At 36.2% G+C, this 15,549-nt stretch overlaps 1 protein-coding gene across 1 annotated transcript in view; it reads left to right on the plus strand.

Moving 5' to 3' along the window:
- Window positions 1–15,549, plus strand: part of tbck (TBC1 domain containing kinase) — a 79,304-nt gene that overhangs the window by 37,949 nt on the left and 25,806 nt on the right. Inside the window, exon 23 of the mRNA XM_051703263.1 lies at window positions 13,828–14,003. Within this exon, the coding sequence (XP_051559223.1) occupies window positions 13,828–14,003 (176 nt within the window). The remainder of the gene's footprint in view (window positions 1–13,827; window positions 14,004–15,549) is intronic.

Here is a 15,549-nt window from a genome sequence, read left to right on the forward strand (position 1 = left end):
GGTTAAGCATAGCCTTGCCTCTGCTCTGTCAAGCAATGTGCTTTATTCCCTGTAAGCTGCTCTCTGCCGGTGCTCAGTTGAGAATTGGTTGCAATGAGCTCTGGATAAGTTATGCGGCTTGTGCCATTCTTTCTGCATGGCATGCTGGGAGATGCATCTGGCACCACCGTAGCCTGATGAGTGGCATTCCGGTCGAGACAGCTCGGGTTCAGCTTCCACTGGCATCTGCTGGCCGTTATTCCCCACAGTTGCTGTCAACACAGAGTAGTTCAGCGTGGCTGGAGTGATGGACGATGATTGAGCCTAATGTGAGGGAATTAGCTGCGAGCATTCAGAGCTGCAGGGAGATTGGGATGGTGTGTACACTCAGTCACAATGGAGGGATTACTTCCCAAAATAATGTGAAAAATACCCGTTACCATGGCGGATGAAAGCGGGAAACTTGTCAGTGTGTCTCACAGGCCAAAAACACACAGGTGTAACTGTAAACAAATAGCTTTTTTTTTGGTGATAGTGTGAATTTGGAGAAAAAAAAATACAAAAAAAAGATTTTAAAGGAATAGTCCACCCTCACCCTCATGTTGTTCCAAACCTGTATTATATTCTTTCATATGTGGAACACAAAAGTCATTTATTTTTGTTTAATGAGTTTTAGAGTTTTAGTAAGAAACAAACCCAATTTAAGTAATATTTTAGTGAAAATCTTGATACAAGATAAAAGCTCGGTGGCACGCATTCGATACAAGTGGCACACATTCACGTGAGAACTTGCGTTGTTTTTACTGCTAAACAACGCAAGTTCGCTCGTGAATATGCAAACGTTTAATCAAGTGTATTATCTATGACCTGACTGTCACTTTGTAATTGGTTGGACAGAAATGTCTTAAAATGTGTTCTAAACATATCAGCTTAACATCAGCTAAATGGCGATAGCAACAATCACAGAGAAATCTGTTAAAGACATTGCAGTGATGTTCAACAGCAGCGCAAGAGACATGCCATTACTCCATGCTGTCAGAAGACAAATACGCAGCTAGGGGCGAAACAATCACATTTTGACAAAAGAGAATCCGACTGCAAGGGGCTAATAAGCATCTGTCACTGACAACCATGAAATAGCTGCAGAGATTTAACAGGACAGTTCTCCATCAAAAATTACCACGCACCTGACATCAACAGAGATGCACCATTAGCCGAAACACTATCAGCTTTCTCCCAAAGACAAATTAACTTGTGCTGTTGTTGTGCTGTCAATTGTATCAAAACAAGTGTCATTTCATTTTAACCCTCCTATGGTATTGAAAAATGCCACCTTTCTTTTTGACTGGAAGGGTCAGATGTGTAAACCTTTTTTTTTATGATGACAATGATATAGTTTCTTCTTCCCTGAAGTAAGAACAATAAAATTATGCATTTCTTTTAGGATTTTATGCTATTCTGATCTTATTTACATGTACATTTCTAAATGTTACCATTAATTTGCATATACAAATAAGCAATTTATTTGAAAATAAATAAATAAATTCAAAACCTACACTATTATAAGTTGAAACATGAAGAAAATATCAGAATGTGACATAAATTGGAAGCAGATTGCTGCCATCAGGTGAACAAAATATAAATAACATGACTTGAAAACCATGTCATGCCAGAAACAGCCAGTAGATGGCGGTAGCCACCAACTGTGTAGACTGATGGCTTGTTGTAACCTAATTTTATATTTTATCACAATATATGCATTTGGATATATATTTAGACATTATCAAACTATTATTTGTCAAAGTTTAGCATTTTAAAATCAATTTAAAGTGTCAGTTTTTGCAGTTTATGTAATTATGCTTGTCATCAAACCTGACCATGGTGTTACAAAGAGAAGACATAGAGTAAAATTGTTTCTACCAATAATTTATTTCAAACATAAAAAAAGAAAATACATAATAATGTCAAGAAAAAGAACATCAAGAAACAGAAATGAACTGCAAAATTCTGAAAATTCAATTAGAGTATAAAACAGAAGAATCAGAGTAAACATTTTGCAATTTTAAACTTTCTATAGTAAAAATGTATTTTGCAAACATGTGTGAGTGTGTCAGATTGCTGTCATCAGCTGGAAAACAACAGATGACTTGTAATGCCAGCAATGACCAAAAGATGGCCGTAGAGCTCCACTTATTAATGTCCTGGTTCATTGTGAGTGTGTTATCGTCTCACCCCTTCATTTCTGAGTGTGTGTGTGTGTTTATTTAACATTGTGACTGATTTATTTAGTTTTTTGACAAATGTAAAAAAAAAATAAAAAAAAAGGTCTGTGTTATATTCTCACCAGTTCATTTTTGTGTGTGTAAGTGTGTTTTTGTGTGAGTGGGTGTGTATGTTTTGCACTGAGGATTTTTTAGTCTCACCCTGTAATTTCTGTCTGTTTTTTTTCTGCATTGTGGCTGATTGATTGATTGTATTTGACAGATTAAAAAAAATATTTGCTGTTTTTTGGTCTTTCCCATTCAATTTCAATGGTCGGTCAATTTTGACCGCGAATACCAAAGGTGTTGTTTTTTTTTTTCAAAACTGTTTTTACGACCACTTAGACTTATCGATTCAAGCCCAATTTTTTTTGTATGTTCAGATGGCAAATGGAGGAAAAGTCACCAAGTCTTGTACTGCACAGATAAAGGAAACCATTTTTATTAAATGAGAAAAATGTATTTGGGTCAAAAATTACCAAATACCATAGGAGGGTGAAAGGGATAGTTCATCCAAAAATAAAAATTCTGTCATATTTTACTCTCCCTTATGTCGTTCCAAACCCACATGACCTATAAGTTCAGCCAGTTTGTTTTGGTCGGATTTTTGGATATTCGCAGAAACAGTTTGAGAGATATATATTCATACACACCATATTATTCCTTATGTGAAGTCTTTAATTGTTGCTTGGAATTTTTTAGATGTAAGCACCATCTCTGTATCAGAAAAACAGCAAATTTGTTTCAAAGCAAAGCTTATTGTCAGCTTACTGACTAAGTAATATTATGCTGTGGAAATCCACAATCACTCTGCATAAACCACACAGCCTCTCACAGAATTAAACGTCCTGGAAAGTTTTGCTTTGAAGCCGAGCGTGGAGCTCTCTCCGCAGGTTGACTGGGGTCTCGAGGATTGACATCTCTTTTCTTTCTTTTCTTTCTGTGGCTGTGACAGTGGTGTAATTAACACTGCGTGGGGGAGTCATTTAGAGGAGAATGTTGCAGAAGATGCAGACACATGTCTTAGAAGGTCACGGCTGTCGTTTATTTTACGGCATTATGTTGAGTTCTGCTTTTGCCTCTAATGCATGCTTCAGATTCCTTTTAATTGCCTCATATCAGGGTTATTATAGTTTTTAATGTTTAATTATTTCTGTTTATTTTTCATTTGTAGTTTATTTTTAGCTTTTCCGTGTTGGATTTTGTTTTGATTTGTGTTTTTTGTTTGTTTTCTTTATTTTTATTTTTTCTTTATTTTATTTTCTTTATTTTTTTGTGTGCTTTTGTTTGTTTGTTTGTTTTGTTTGAATAATTTAGGACTGTCAAAGGCAACACATTAACTGATATCATATAAAAATAACTGTTTTAATCATCTAAATAAAAATTTTCTCAGGTTATCTTTTTTGTTTTGTTTTGTTTTGTTTTGTTTTGTTTTGTTTTGTTTTGTTTTGTTTTATTTTGTTTTGTTTTGTTTTTTGTTTTGTTTGGTTTGGTGTTTTGTTTTGTTTTTTGTTTTGCATTTAGTCATTTAGCAGACATTTTATCCAACATAGCAAGCAATTTGTCACACAAAAGTCAACAATATCTGCAGTATCGCACTGTTAAGTTCTCAGAGTAGCTGTAGTGTACAAGGTAGCACAGAAGAACGATTGGTAAAGTGCTCACAGAATAAATGTGTGTTCAGTTTTTTTTTTTATTTTATTTTTTTTTATGATTTTTATTTTGTTTTAATATTTTAGGGTTGCCAAAGTTAACGCATTAACTGATATAATTTAAATATGATTGTGTTAAATTTCACAGGTTATTATTTTGTTTTCTTATTTTTTTATTTTTTTATTTTTTTTAAGGGTTGCCAATGTTTGTACATTAACAGATATCATTTGAATATTATTGCATTACTCTTATCTGGTTATCATAATTTTCTTTTATTCATGTTTTTGTTTTGTTTATACCAATTGTCATTTAAATATATTTAACTGTATTACATTTCTCAGGGCTAGCTAGTGGGATGTAAAGGTTTTATGTATAAAGTAAAAGCTAAACTTAATGAGTGGTCATTTTTATTTTTAGTCAATTTTGGAGTTATAGACATTTATTTTAGTTTAGTTTCAGATCATCTAGTTATGGTAGGTTTTATTTTTCAGTTAACAAAAATGTTTTCATTTAGTTTTCATTAGTGATAATAAAACTGCATCACATGCACTGTGATTGTTTCAGCAGTAACTGGATATTTGGCAGGCATCCATAGTGTGTGGCCATTATCTGGCATCTTGAGATTGTTTTGGTTCGTTTGTCTCCAAATCGCTTGTATCAATGGCTATTTCCCCATCACAGAGGAGCGAGTGGCATTAAACATTTAAATGTCTTTGCAAGAAGAAGAATTTTGTATCTTGACGGGGTGCTGGTGGGTTGATATTGTTGAGATCCAGGGATTTCATATTTCTGTTCTTTTTACTGGCAAGCTGCATGAACGTCTGTGAGGAGCTGTGAGTGAGAAAACTCCTTTTATAGTTAAAATATTTTTGCTCGGTGGTTACCTACGCCCTCTCGGTATCTTACTGTCAAACACACTCACACTCAAAACACACACACAGTGATTTGGAGCAGTTCTGTGCATTGTTCCTCCAAATGGGTTGTTTAATTCTTGTGGCGAAATGAATCACTGACTGCACATGTTTAATAATATAGAGCAGGGATTGACAACCCTTGCTGTTAGCTCAACCCCAATGAGCTAAATTATTTACTGGATTGAAGTACCCAGGGAGTTGAAGTTTAGTTCTAACTTTTTTATAAATATATTGAAGCAATAGGACGTTTGCTGTTGTGTTGATATTGAGCACAACAGCTCAACTGTGAGTTGGATGTTTCCTTTAAACAACAGTTCAATGAACAAGAAGTTGATAATGAGTAACTTAAATGTTAGACACAATATATGCAGTTATTTGATATATATCTCTTTTTTGCAATTATAACTTAAATAGTACCAAATGAAGAAAAAGTAGGATCAGTTAGCAGCTTGCTAAAAACCACCCAGAACATGATAGCAACCACATAGCAACATGCTAAAAACAGCTCAGAACACCCTAGCAACTGCATAGCATCATGCTAAAAACCACCCAGAACACACTAGCATTGCAGTGGTGAGTTTGTCGTAAACAAGCAACAGCAAAAAATGTAAAAATCTCGTCCGTGCATCTTCCCACTACCATTTGCATAATATGCAATAAGACATTTTTCTTTTGAGATTGTAAGCATTGTCATCACATTCCTCTGTACCAATGCTTTGTTTGACCCACTTGTTGCTACATGACTGTTTGCGTACACACTGGAACGTGGAACGGTGCCTTGTAAATCATGCCTCCTGTACGCAAGTGCCATAACTTGTCAATAACCCATTAGTAACCTTTTTATTTTCTCATACAGGTTACTCAAAAAATCCTAGAGGTTGGGTTGGGTCCATGATAACATATTTGTTCACAAAATGCAGACATCCTTTTCAGTTGACAATCACAGAAGCAAGCTATATTATTTTTTAGTTTGAGAAAATCCCTGTTGCTGAATTTGCCTCCGCAGTCGGTTTTATCCTGCACATAAAGAGGCGTTAGCTAAAAGCCATCACCTGTATCAAGGCCAACTTTTCTTTGCCTTATCGTGCACTTTTTGTGTGGAAAACGATGACATTGATGAAATGTAGTCACAAGCCAGTGGCTTTTAAATGGCCCATGCTCACTCTCTTTTCACTTTGTTATTATTTTGTGGACTCTGAATGGACACACTAACATTAATCCCTACTGCCAAGAGAAGTAGGGCTCCTCATGCAGCTCCGAATACTGTTCAGAGTAATGCTCGACAGATATGGGTTTTTTCAACAGCAAATACTGTTGTAGATATTTACAGAGAGGAGGGTGGCCAAATAGGTAGGATATATCTATCAGTTAGGTTTACGGTTTATGGTTTACTGTTTAGGGCAGGGAGGTCGGTTTTGTTGATTTTAAACTAAATATAGCGTTAACGTCGAGTAATGGGCTCGACTAGTAGACTATTAAAAATAAGTAGTCATGCAACCCCAATTAAGTACATGTGTTTCCTTCTTTACTTGAATACTATAAAAAATTACATAAATTAAGAGTCTCTAATAGGGATGTCCCAATATTTTAGCACAAAACCCTGCATCTTATTCACTAACCACCTGCTATCTAGTTTAACCAACGCAATCAGCGCTGAAATTGCACTGTGTCTTGAACGTTTAAATTAAGTCATTGTCATTCCTTTCCGTGTAAACATGCCTCCTTTTTATGTAAATTAGGCTTATAATTCAATTTTATCATCAAAAGTGTGTCTAAATAAATTAATTCATTAGAAACATTGATCAAATGAAAAAGGAACAATTAATGTTCAACATAACATTGCATTTTATTTTATTTTATTTTTGGGGGTTTAAAGTACTTTTATACAAATCCTCACAACACAATCCAAAATACAACATTAGAGTAGAGGTCGACCGATAGTGGATTATTGCCGATACCAATAACTAAGGTGGTGGAAAAGGCCGAGAATCGATTAATTGACAGATCGTTTTTAAAATTGGTTTATGGATAAAACATTTCTTAGTCTTTCTTTTCTATGACAGGCACTGACATAGAGGCTACAAGAGTCTAAAATAAATACAATTCAAGATATAGTTTACTGTGCAACCAAAATCCCAATAATAATCAGAAAAAAAAAAAAAAATCAGATTTGGTGCATAATGCAGGACTTTTACAGTATCTATTAACAAGCCCAAAACACACCGGGGACTCTTAAATTGAAATGACCGAGACTTGGCTCTTATATAATGCTTTATACTTAAGTATTAACCAAATTAAGCTTTTTATAGCCTATATACAGTATTTACCAGATGAAGGTTTTTGTATATACAGTATATATCAGTGCATATATATATATATATATATATATATATATATATATATATATATATATATATATATATATATATATATATATGCACACCGATCAGTCATAACATTAAAACCCCCTGCCTAATATTGTGTAGGTCCCCCTCATGCCACCAAAACAGTGCCAATCTGCATTTTAGTATAGCATTCTAAGATTATATTCTTCTCACCACAGTTGTTCAGAGCAGTTATCTGAGTTACCGTAGACTTTGTCAGTTCAAACCAGTCTGGCCATTCTCTGTTGACCTCTCTCATCAACTAGGCGTTTCCATCTACAGAACTGCCACTCACTGGATGTTTTTTCTTTTTGGCACCGTTCTCAATAAACTCTAAAGACTGTTGTGCATGAAAATCCCAGGAGATCAGCTGTTACAGAAATAATCAAACCAGCCCATCTGGCATCAATATATAGTTTTTTGTCAAATAAAGTGCTACACAACAGAGTATCACAGATGTGAGATTTTGCTTTAATATAATACAATTACATTATTAATTTATTATTAGTATTATTGTTACAGTGAATATTACATAACTATACAGTAGTGATATATTTCTGTAAAAATTTCTGTACATTTTTTCCCATTTATATGAAGCTTTTATTTTGAGTGAAGCCCTTTAAGTTTGTATGTTTTCAATGACAGCATCACACCTCCAGAAAAGCAGGTCACTACATGACCTAGTGTGATTAGTAAACCACAAAAGGCTGTGATTTTCTTAAATATATATGTAGTCTATATGTGCTGTATGCTTCAAGGTTAATGAGTGCTCTGCTCTCTGTCATCTACTACACAAGAGTGTGTGTGATGCTCAAAATGAGGTTTTGTTGGTGTATGAGCACACATTCACCTTGAAGCATGCAGCACATGCAGACTATGCATTTATTTCATTAAATCGCAGCCTTCAGGTTTAATAATCACACTAGGACATATCGTAATTTTCATTCATGCACTGAATGTTTACGCAATGACATTCGTACGTCAGACAGTATCGGTTTTTGGTATTAGAACATTTTTACAAGTACTAGTATGAGTACAAGTATGTGAACGCAGTCTCGGACCCAATTCTGAAATGTATCTTTAATGTTTATCTATGTTAAAATAGCTCTAATCCTTGGCTAAAGACATAGGCTAATGTTACATTTAGGTTGTGTTATCTGTCCAGTCAAGTCATTCTATTCCACATGTTTTAGAGGGCTGTTTTTGTAAGCTCTAGCCGTGGCTGATGGCTTTGGGAGAATTTAGTAGTCTGTCACTCTTATCCCGCTTTACCACTGAATCCAGATGGCTCCTTTATGCCTGTTTCCTTGCGGCCCCACACATGTTATTGTGGATATCAATATCCGAAAAATGTCTGCAGCTAATTCTGTGACAAAAGCTATGTTTTGAAAGGTTGTGGAAGATTTTAGTTGAATGCATTGCCAGATTCGTCTTTCGATTGGATGGTATTTGTCTCGACCACATTGGGAATGGCGAGCTGAATGAAAGGGGTTGTTTCATGCAACATTCATGCCTTTTGTGAATTGATTGTTGTCTTCACTCTTTCCCCCCATGTCCCTTGGTGTCTCTGTGATGGGGAGTGAAAACAGACAAAGTATTGGCATGTTGAAGAGGCATATAAATATGAATGCAAATAAAGAAGGGAATAAGTGTCCTTGGGGAAATCTGTATTGTAAAACCGTGTACGTGGTGTCTTTGTGATGCTGGGATTAATGAAGGTTGTACAAGGGCACCTGGTGCATGCACCAGGGAAGACCATTCTCAGTGAAGGAGAGGCATTATGCTAGAATAATTACAGTGGTGATGGGGCACCATTATTATGATCCACACACTGCAAGCAAGACTACCTTGTTCGTTGTGCCTCACTTCTGTCCCGGATTTAGGCTGGTGGTAGAAGGGATCAGGAGGTGTTGGTTTGTAAAAAAAAATAAAATCCTGTTAAATGTACGGCAAAAAATACGGCAGCTGTGCTTCCCAGAAATTAACCATAAAAATACAGTTACCATGTTTCAGGCATTGCGGGATGTCATTTTGGTGCCTGTATATTTTACAGTTCACTACTGTATATTAATATACCAACCTACTGGAAGTACAAAATCTACTTGGCACTTTTAAATGTACTGTACCACAATAAACATTACCTTAATAACATACAATTTAGCATAAAACATCCTAATGTACATAACTGGTATGATATAAAAAATAAGAAGAAACATATTTAATATTAATAGTGTAATCAAATGTGATAGGTCATGCAGAGACTTATGGGAATGCCCAATTAATGTTTATCACCGTAATTTTAAACGATAGTTTACCATAAAAATGTTTTATGTCTTGTTAAACATAATATACATTTTTACTTTAAACTATGAGATAAATCATACTTTTTATTAATATATAGTATTTTTATTTATTTTTGTACTGTAAAGTTAAATGTATTTTTTAATAAAATATAATTTTTTACCATACATGTTAAGGAAACTACTAGTTAACCAGTTTTTTACTGTAGCATTTTTTTTAAATTCTTTTTCCATTAAATTTAAGAATTTTTTTTCCCAGTGTCAAATATTCTCTACACAAGTATACAGTTACATTTTTATTTAAATTATAACATTATCACCTGTGTCCACATACCTCCATACATTCATATAGGTATTGCATTTAATAAAAAGAGAAATATAAATAAATATATATATATATATATACACTATATTGCCAAAAGTATTCGCTCACCCATCCAATTAATTGAATTCAGGTGTTCCAATCACTTCCATGGCCACAGGTGTATAAAATGAAGCACCTAGGCATGCAGACTGCTTCTACAAACATTTGTGAAAGAATGGGCCGCTCTCAGGAGCTCAGTGAATTCCAGCGTGGTACTGTGATAGGATGCCACCTGTGCAACAAGTCCAGTCGTGAAATTTCCTCGCTACTAAATATTCCACAGTCAACTGTCAGTGGTATTATAACAAAGTGGAAGCGATTGGGAATGACAGCAACTCCGCCATGTAAGCCACGTGAAATGACAGAGCGGGGTGAGCGGATGCTGAGGCGCATAGTGCGCAGAGGTCGCCAACTTTCTGCAGAGTCAATCGCTACAGACCTCCAAAGTTCATGTGGCCTTCAGATTAGCTCAAGAACAGTGCGTAGAGAGCTTCATGGAATGGGTTTCCATGGCCGAGCAGCTGCATCCAAGCCATACATCACCAAGTGCAATGCAAAGTGTCGGATGCAGTGGTGTAAAGCACGCCGCCACTGGACTCTAGAGCAGTGGAGACGCGTTCTCTGGAGTGACGAATCACGCTTCTCCATCTGGCAATCTGATGGACGAGTCTGGGTTTGGCGGTTGCCAGGAGAACAGTACTTGTCTGACTGCATTGTGCCAACTGTGAAGTTTGGTGGAGGGGGGATTATGGTGTGGGGTTGTTTTTCAGGAGCTGGGCTTGGCCCCTTAGTTCCAGTGAAAGGAACTCTGAATGCTTCAGCATACCAAGAGATTTTGGACAATTCCATGCTCCCAACTTTGTGGGAACAGTTTGGGAATGGCCCCTTCCTGTTCCAACATGACTGCGCACCAGTGCACAAAGCAAGGTCCATAAAGACATGGATGAGCGAGTTTGGTGTGGAAGAACTTGACTGGCCTGCACAGAGTCCTGACCTCAACCCGACAGAGCACCTTTGGGGTGAATTAGAGCGAAGACTGCGAGCCAGGCCTTCTCGTCCAACATCAGTGTCTGACCTCACAAATGCGCTTCTGGAAGAATGGTCAAAAATTCCCATAAACACACTCCTAAACCTTGTGGAAAGCCTTCCCAGAAGAGTTGAAGCTGTTATAGCTGCAAAGGGTGGGCCGACGTCATATTAAACCCTATGGATTAAGAATGGGATGTAAATTCATATGCGTCTAAAGGCAGATGAGCGAATACTTTTGGCAATATAGTGTATATATATATATATATATATATATATATATATATATATATATATATATATATATATGTTTTTTTTTTTCTCGCTTTCCTTTTCTCCCCAATTTGGAATGCCCAATGCACTCTAGGTCCTCATGGTGGTTTAGTGACTCGCCACAATCCGGGTGGCGGAGGACGAATCTCAGTTGCCTCCGCGTCTGAGACTGTCAATCCGCGCGTCTTATCACATGGCTTGTTGAGTGCATTACCGCGGAGACCTAGTGCGTGTGGAGGCTTCACGCTGTTCTCCGCGGCATCCACGCACAATTCACCACGCGCCCCACTAGGGAGGTTACCCCATGTGACTCTACCCTCCCTAGCAACCGGGCCAATTGGTTGCTTAGGAAGCCTGACTGGAGTCACTCAGCACACCCTGGATTCGAACTTGTGACTCCAGGTGTGGTAGTCAGTGTCTTTACTTGCTGAGCTACCCAGACCCCCTTAAATATATATCTTTAAAAGAAACATTACTACTATGTCCTGACTGAATCCTGACAGTGACTACTTCTTGCCAGAACCATCAGATATTTATGAAAGCAGGCAATAACAGTCAGACTCTTTCTATATTTCAATGGCTATGAATTACACACAGCTGAAAAAGATCTAGTCTAGTGAGTTCTGTAGTCCTGTGAGTTTTAAATAAAGATATGTAGTTGTACTTATATTTTATCACAACCATGATGTCAACTCCATCATCTAAATTGTAAAGATTACTAAAATTTTAGATTATTTCCCTCATTTTAAGTAGGTCCTTGTGACGAGGAGGAGAGCATGGCTGGGCCATAACGATGGATGCTCGGCGCTGAATAAGCCCAATCAGACGGGAGAAGGATAAAGAGGAGCCAGGGATGCCAGTTAGAGAGAGAGAGAGAGACACACAAAGTTGTGTGTGTGCGCGTCAGTTTTATGTTGTGTTTTGTTCATTTGTGTCATTAAAAGTTTACGTTGACTGCTCAGCCGGTTCCCGCCTCCTCCTTGCCCATCGTGTGAACCCGTTACAGTCCTGTTATCAGCTAGCAACACCAGAAAAACAAAGAGCTACTGAAATGAATACATGAGTGATGTGCAAAATACCTATGTTTATTTTGTCAGTACCATAGACAGATTTTCTGTCTGATGGCTGTGACAATTTAACAGATGGAGCTGAAAATCAGTTTGAAACTAACCTGTATTCTCAATAAGTTGTTAATCGTAGTTAATTCTATATTTTCAGTATTTGTTATAAATATTTGACGAGGCGGTACACATTATTTTTGAATACAGTATGACAGTGCTGACACATTGAGTGAACAACCGCATTTTTGAGAAAATAGAAGAATCAGGCAAATGTGAATATATCAGAACATGTTTAACAGATAAATCCAAAATAATTCCTTGGTACATAAACCATTACTTTTTCATTCCTTTATTCTGTATTGTCTGAAGTCTCAAGAATCAGTGCTGTCACATTCTGTCTCGCACACTCTCTCTCACCTCCGTTCTTTTCGAGGACTGTAATCACAGACCTTCAGTGTAAGTCCAGTGTGTATAATCCAGTATTCAGATCATTTCCTCTTAAATAAAATGAGACTGTCATACTTGGCTTGATTTGAATAGTAGGCCAGGGATGCTAAAGCACTTCATTAGGATGTGTTTTTTTCCACTAACAGGATAGATAGATAGATAGAAGACAAATCTGAGTGGAAGAAGATTCCCATATTGTTTATATCCGTGTGAATCCCTGTCACTTTAATCTCTGGTTTAAGGCGCACGGCTCAAGAGATTTTGCTTTGCATTTGAAGCGATCAGCTGAATTTCCCATCTTTTCTTCGTCTTTTACTGTGAGAGAGTGAATAAAGTGTTGATGTGTGTGACTGAATGAGACATTGGCAGGGAGTCGGAGTGTTTGGCGCGGTTGGAGCGAAACTCTCGGGAGAGGGTTTCCAAAGTCACCCGAGGTTAAATAAGGACGTTAGACAGTGACTTTGGCAAATGGACATAAAGCTGCTGTTCTTAATGCTTTAAGTGTCTGAATTTAAATTCAGTAGCTACCTAAGCAAATGCGATTTGGTTTGAAACACTATGCTGAATTCACAATTCGATACTCCCACGATGAAAAAAAACCCCAGCTGGGTGAACTTGATTCAATCATGGACAGTGGTTCAACATGTTTAAAATTAGTTTTCTTAACTTAAAATTGCTATGTAATCTCAACTCAAACAATTTGTGTAGAAAGAACCTAGTTGGATTGAGTAAACCCAACAAAATTAGATGTGTCGATGTAACTCAAATAAATCTCTTTTATTTCTTTATGTACTAACTAGTGAAAGTGAATGTAAGCATGCTAAGTACATGCTGTTTGGAGGCACTACAGAGTGTAGTTTAGTAACTATTCTATGCTTAGCACAGCAATTGACCAACAAAGCGAGCTATATATTGGTACACCCCTAGACATGCTTCTTATGCCAGCTTAGTTTGCACTGTTTTTAGTTCTGTACAGTTCCATACAATATTTTAAAAGTTGTCACAGCCTGGACAGGATTGTGACACTAGCTGAAGGAAGAACCAAGTGTAATCCCTTTTTAAAATATATTATAATGTAAAGTTTATACAAACTTTAATTTGAACTTGCTCAACAAAATTCAGCCAGGTTTTAACATTTCCTCTCCTTCTCTTCTTTTACATTTAGAGATTGACATTGAACGCTGTGTCCGCGAATCCATCAACCTTTTCTGCTGGACTCCTAAAAGTGCCACTTACCGGCAGCATGCACAGCCAAACAAACCTGCCAATGACAGCAACAGCTTTGGGAAAACACCCTCCTATTACTCTTCAGAATATCAGGAGCTGTGCAAAACGGACCTGGTAAGTGTCTCGAATGGACCTCAAAATGCAAGAGCATTGCGAACATCTCGTATGTTGCAAGAACAGAGAGAAGGTTTCTTTATAAATTAAAGAAATAAATTAAATCAATTAAAGCACTTAGAAATTAAAGGCCCCATTAAATCAGAATTGCAGTTTTTTGTCTTTTAGGCCATGCCTGATATCTATGAGGTCATCTATATGCTAATTGTTGACTAAATTAACTTTTAGCAGATATACACATATAAAATGTACAGTCTTTCTCTTCTTGGTAAAATGGAGCAAAAATATCGATGACATCTTGCACTCATGTCCTATCCCAATTTTTGTTCAAAAAAATACTATTGCCAAAATAAGCTCATTTGTTAAGAGGGATGAGCCGGTCGATATGTTCCTCCCCAATTTCCTGCTTCATTTGGAAATATGTCAACACATGAAAGAAAACTGTTCATCAAACCAGTTCATGTGGTCTTTGAATGAATTTCAGAGCATTGTTTACTGTAGCCAACCTATTTTCTAATTTTCCTCCTTTTTGCAAATTTTGATGATATATATTGGTGAATGGCCACCGAATAACTTAGTACCATTTTATTTTCACTATAATGTTGCTTTCATGAGAGCAGTTGATATTGAAGTTAAAATATAAAAGAAAAACACATTGACCTTTATAAAAGCAATTGCCTTCGACATCTTGCTGAGTTCTTTTTGCCCTTTTTGGATTGAACTTTTAAAAATTGCCTTGCACTGAAAGGTAAAGTCAAAGACTATGAAGTTCAGCCAATTATCCACTGCTAGTCAAATGGTTCATGAAGGTTTGCGGTCAGAAGAGTGGTGAATTTAGCCACTGAGGATCTCAAACGCCCACAATTCACTTCTTAATGAGATGCTTTTAACTCGCTAATAAACACTCCAATGCCTACAGCCAAACTTAAATAGACCTTAAATGTTGGAAATGGGTCATTCTCAAAAAATGTTGCCTTTCTTATAAAAAAATAAATAAATATTGAAATTCATAAAATCTGAGGGTAAACATTTTTTATTATCTTGACATTTTTAATCATAAAGGACAACTTGACTGTAGATCTATATTTGGTTTTAACACCAGTGACAAATTCTTAAATTCTTAAAAAGATTCATTTACTAAGATGATGTCAATACCATCACAAAAAACACACACCACTGATCTGAATATTTTTGTCAATAAAAATATTTCACATGAACATTAAACAAAGTAACATATTTAAATGAACATTAAAATTAAAATATCAAAATCACTTTGTAATCACTTTTTAAAAACTTCTGAAAAAACATGTTTTTAATATTGATAACACCAATGACATGAAATCAAGGGACAGACATTCTTTTTAAATTATTTAAATGATTACTTATTTTAGTTTTGCTTTTTTGCACACTTGCTAGGCCTTGCACTAATGCTTGACCTTAGAAAACAAAACGAGTAAAAACTAATCACGTTAATTACTGTAAATGTCATAGACGTGGTGTATCAGGACAAGGGTTTTTCAAGAAATTGACAAATTCAGATATATTT

This window comes from Myxocyprinus asiaticus, chromosome 7 (genome assembly GCF_019703515.2).
Source record: "Myxocyprinus asiaticus isolate MX2 ecotype Aquarium Trade chromosome 7, UBuf_Myxa_2, whole genome shotgun sequence".
Lineage (NCBI taxonomy): Eukaryota > Metazoa > Chordata > Actinopteri > Cypriniformes > Catostomidae > Myxocyprinus > Myxocyprinus asiaticus.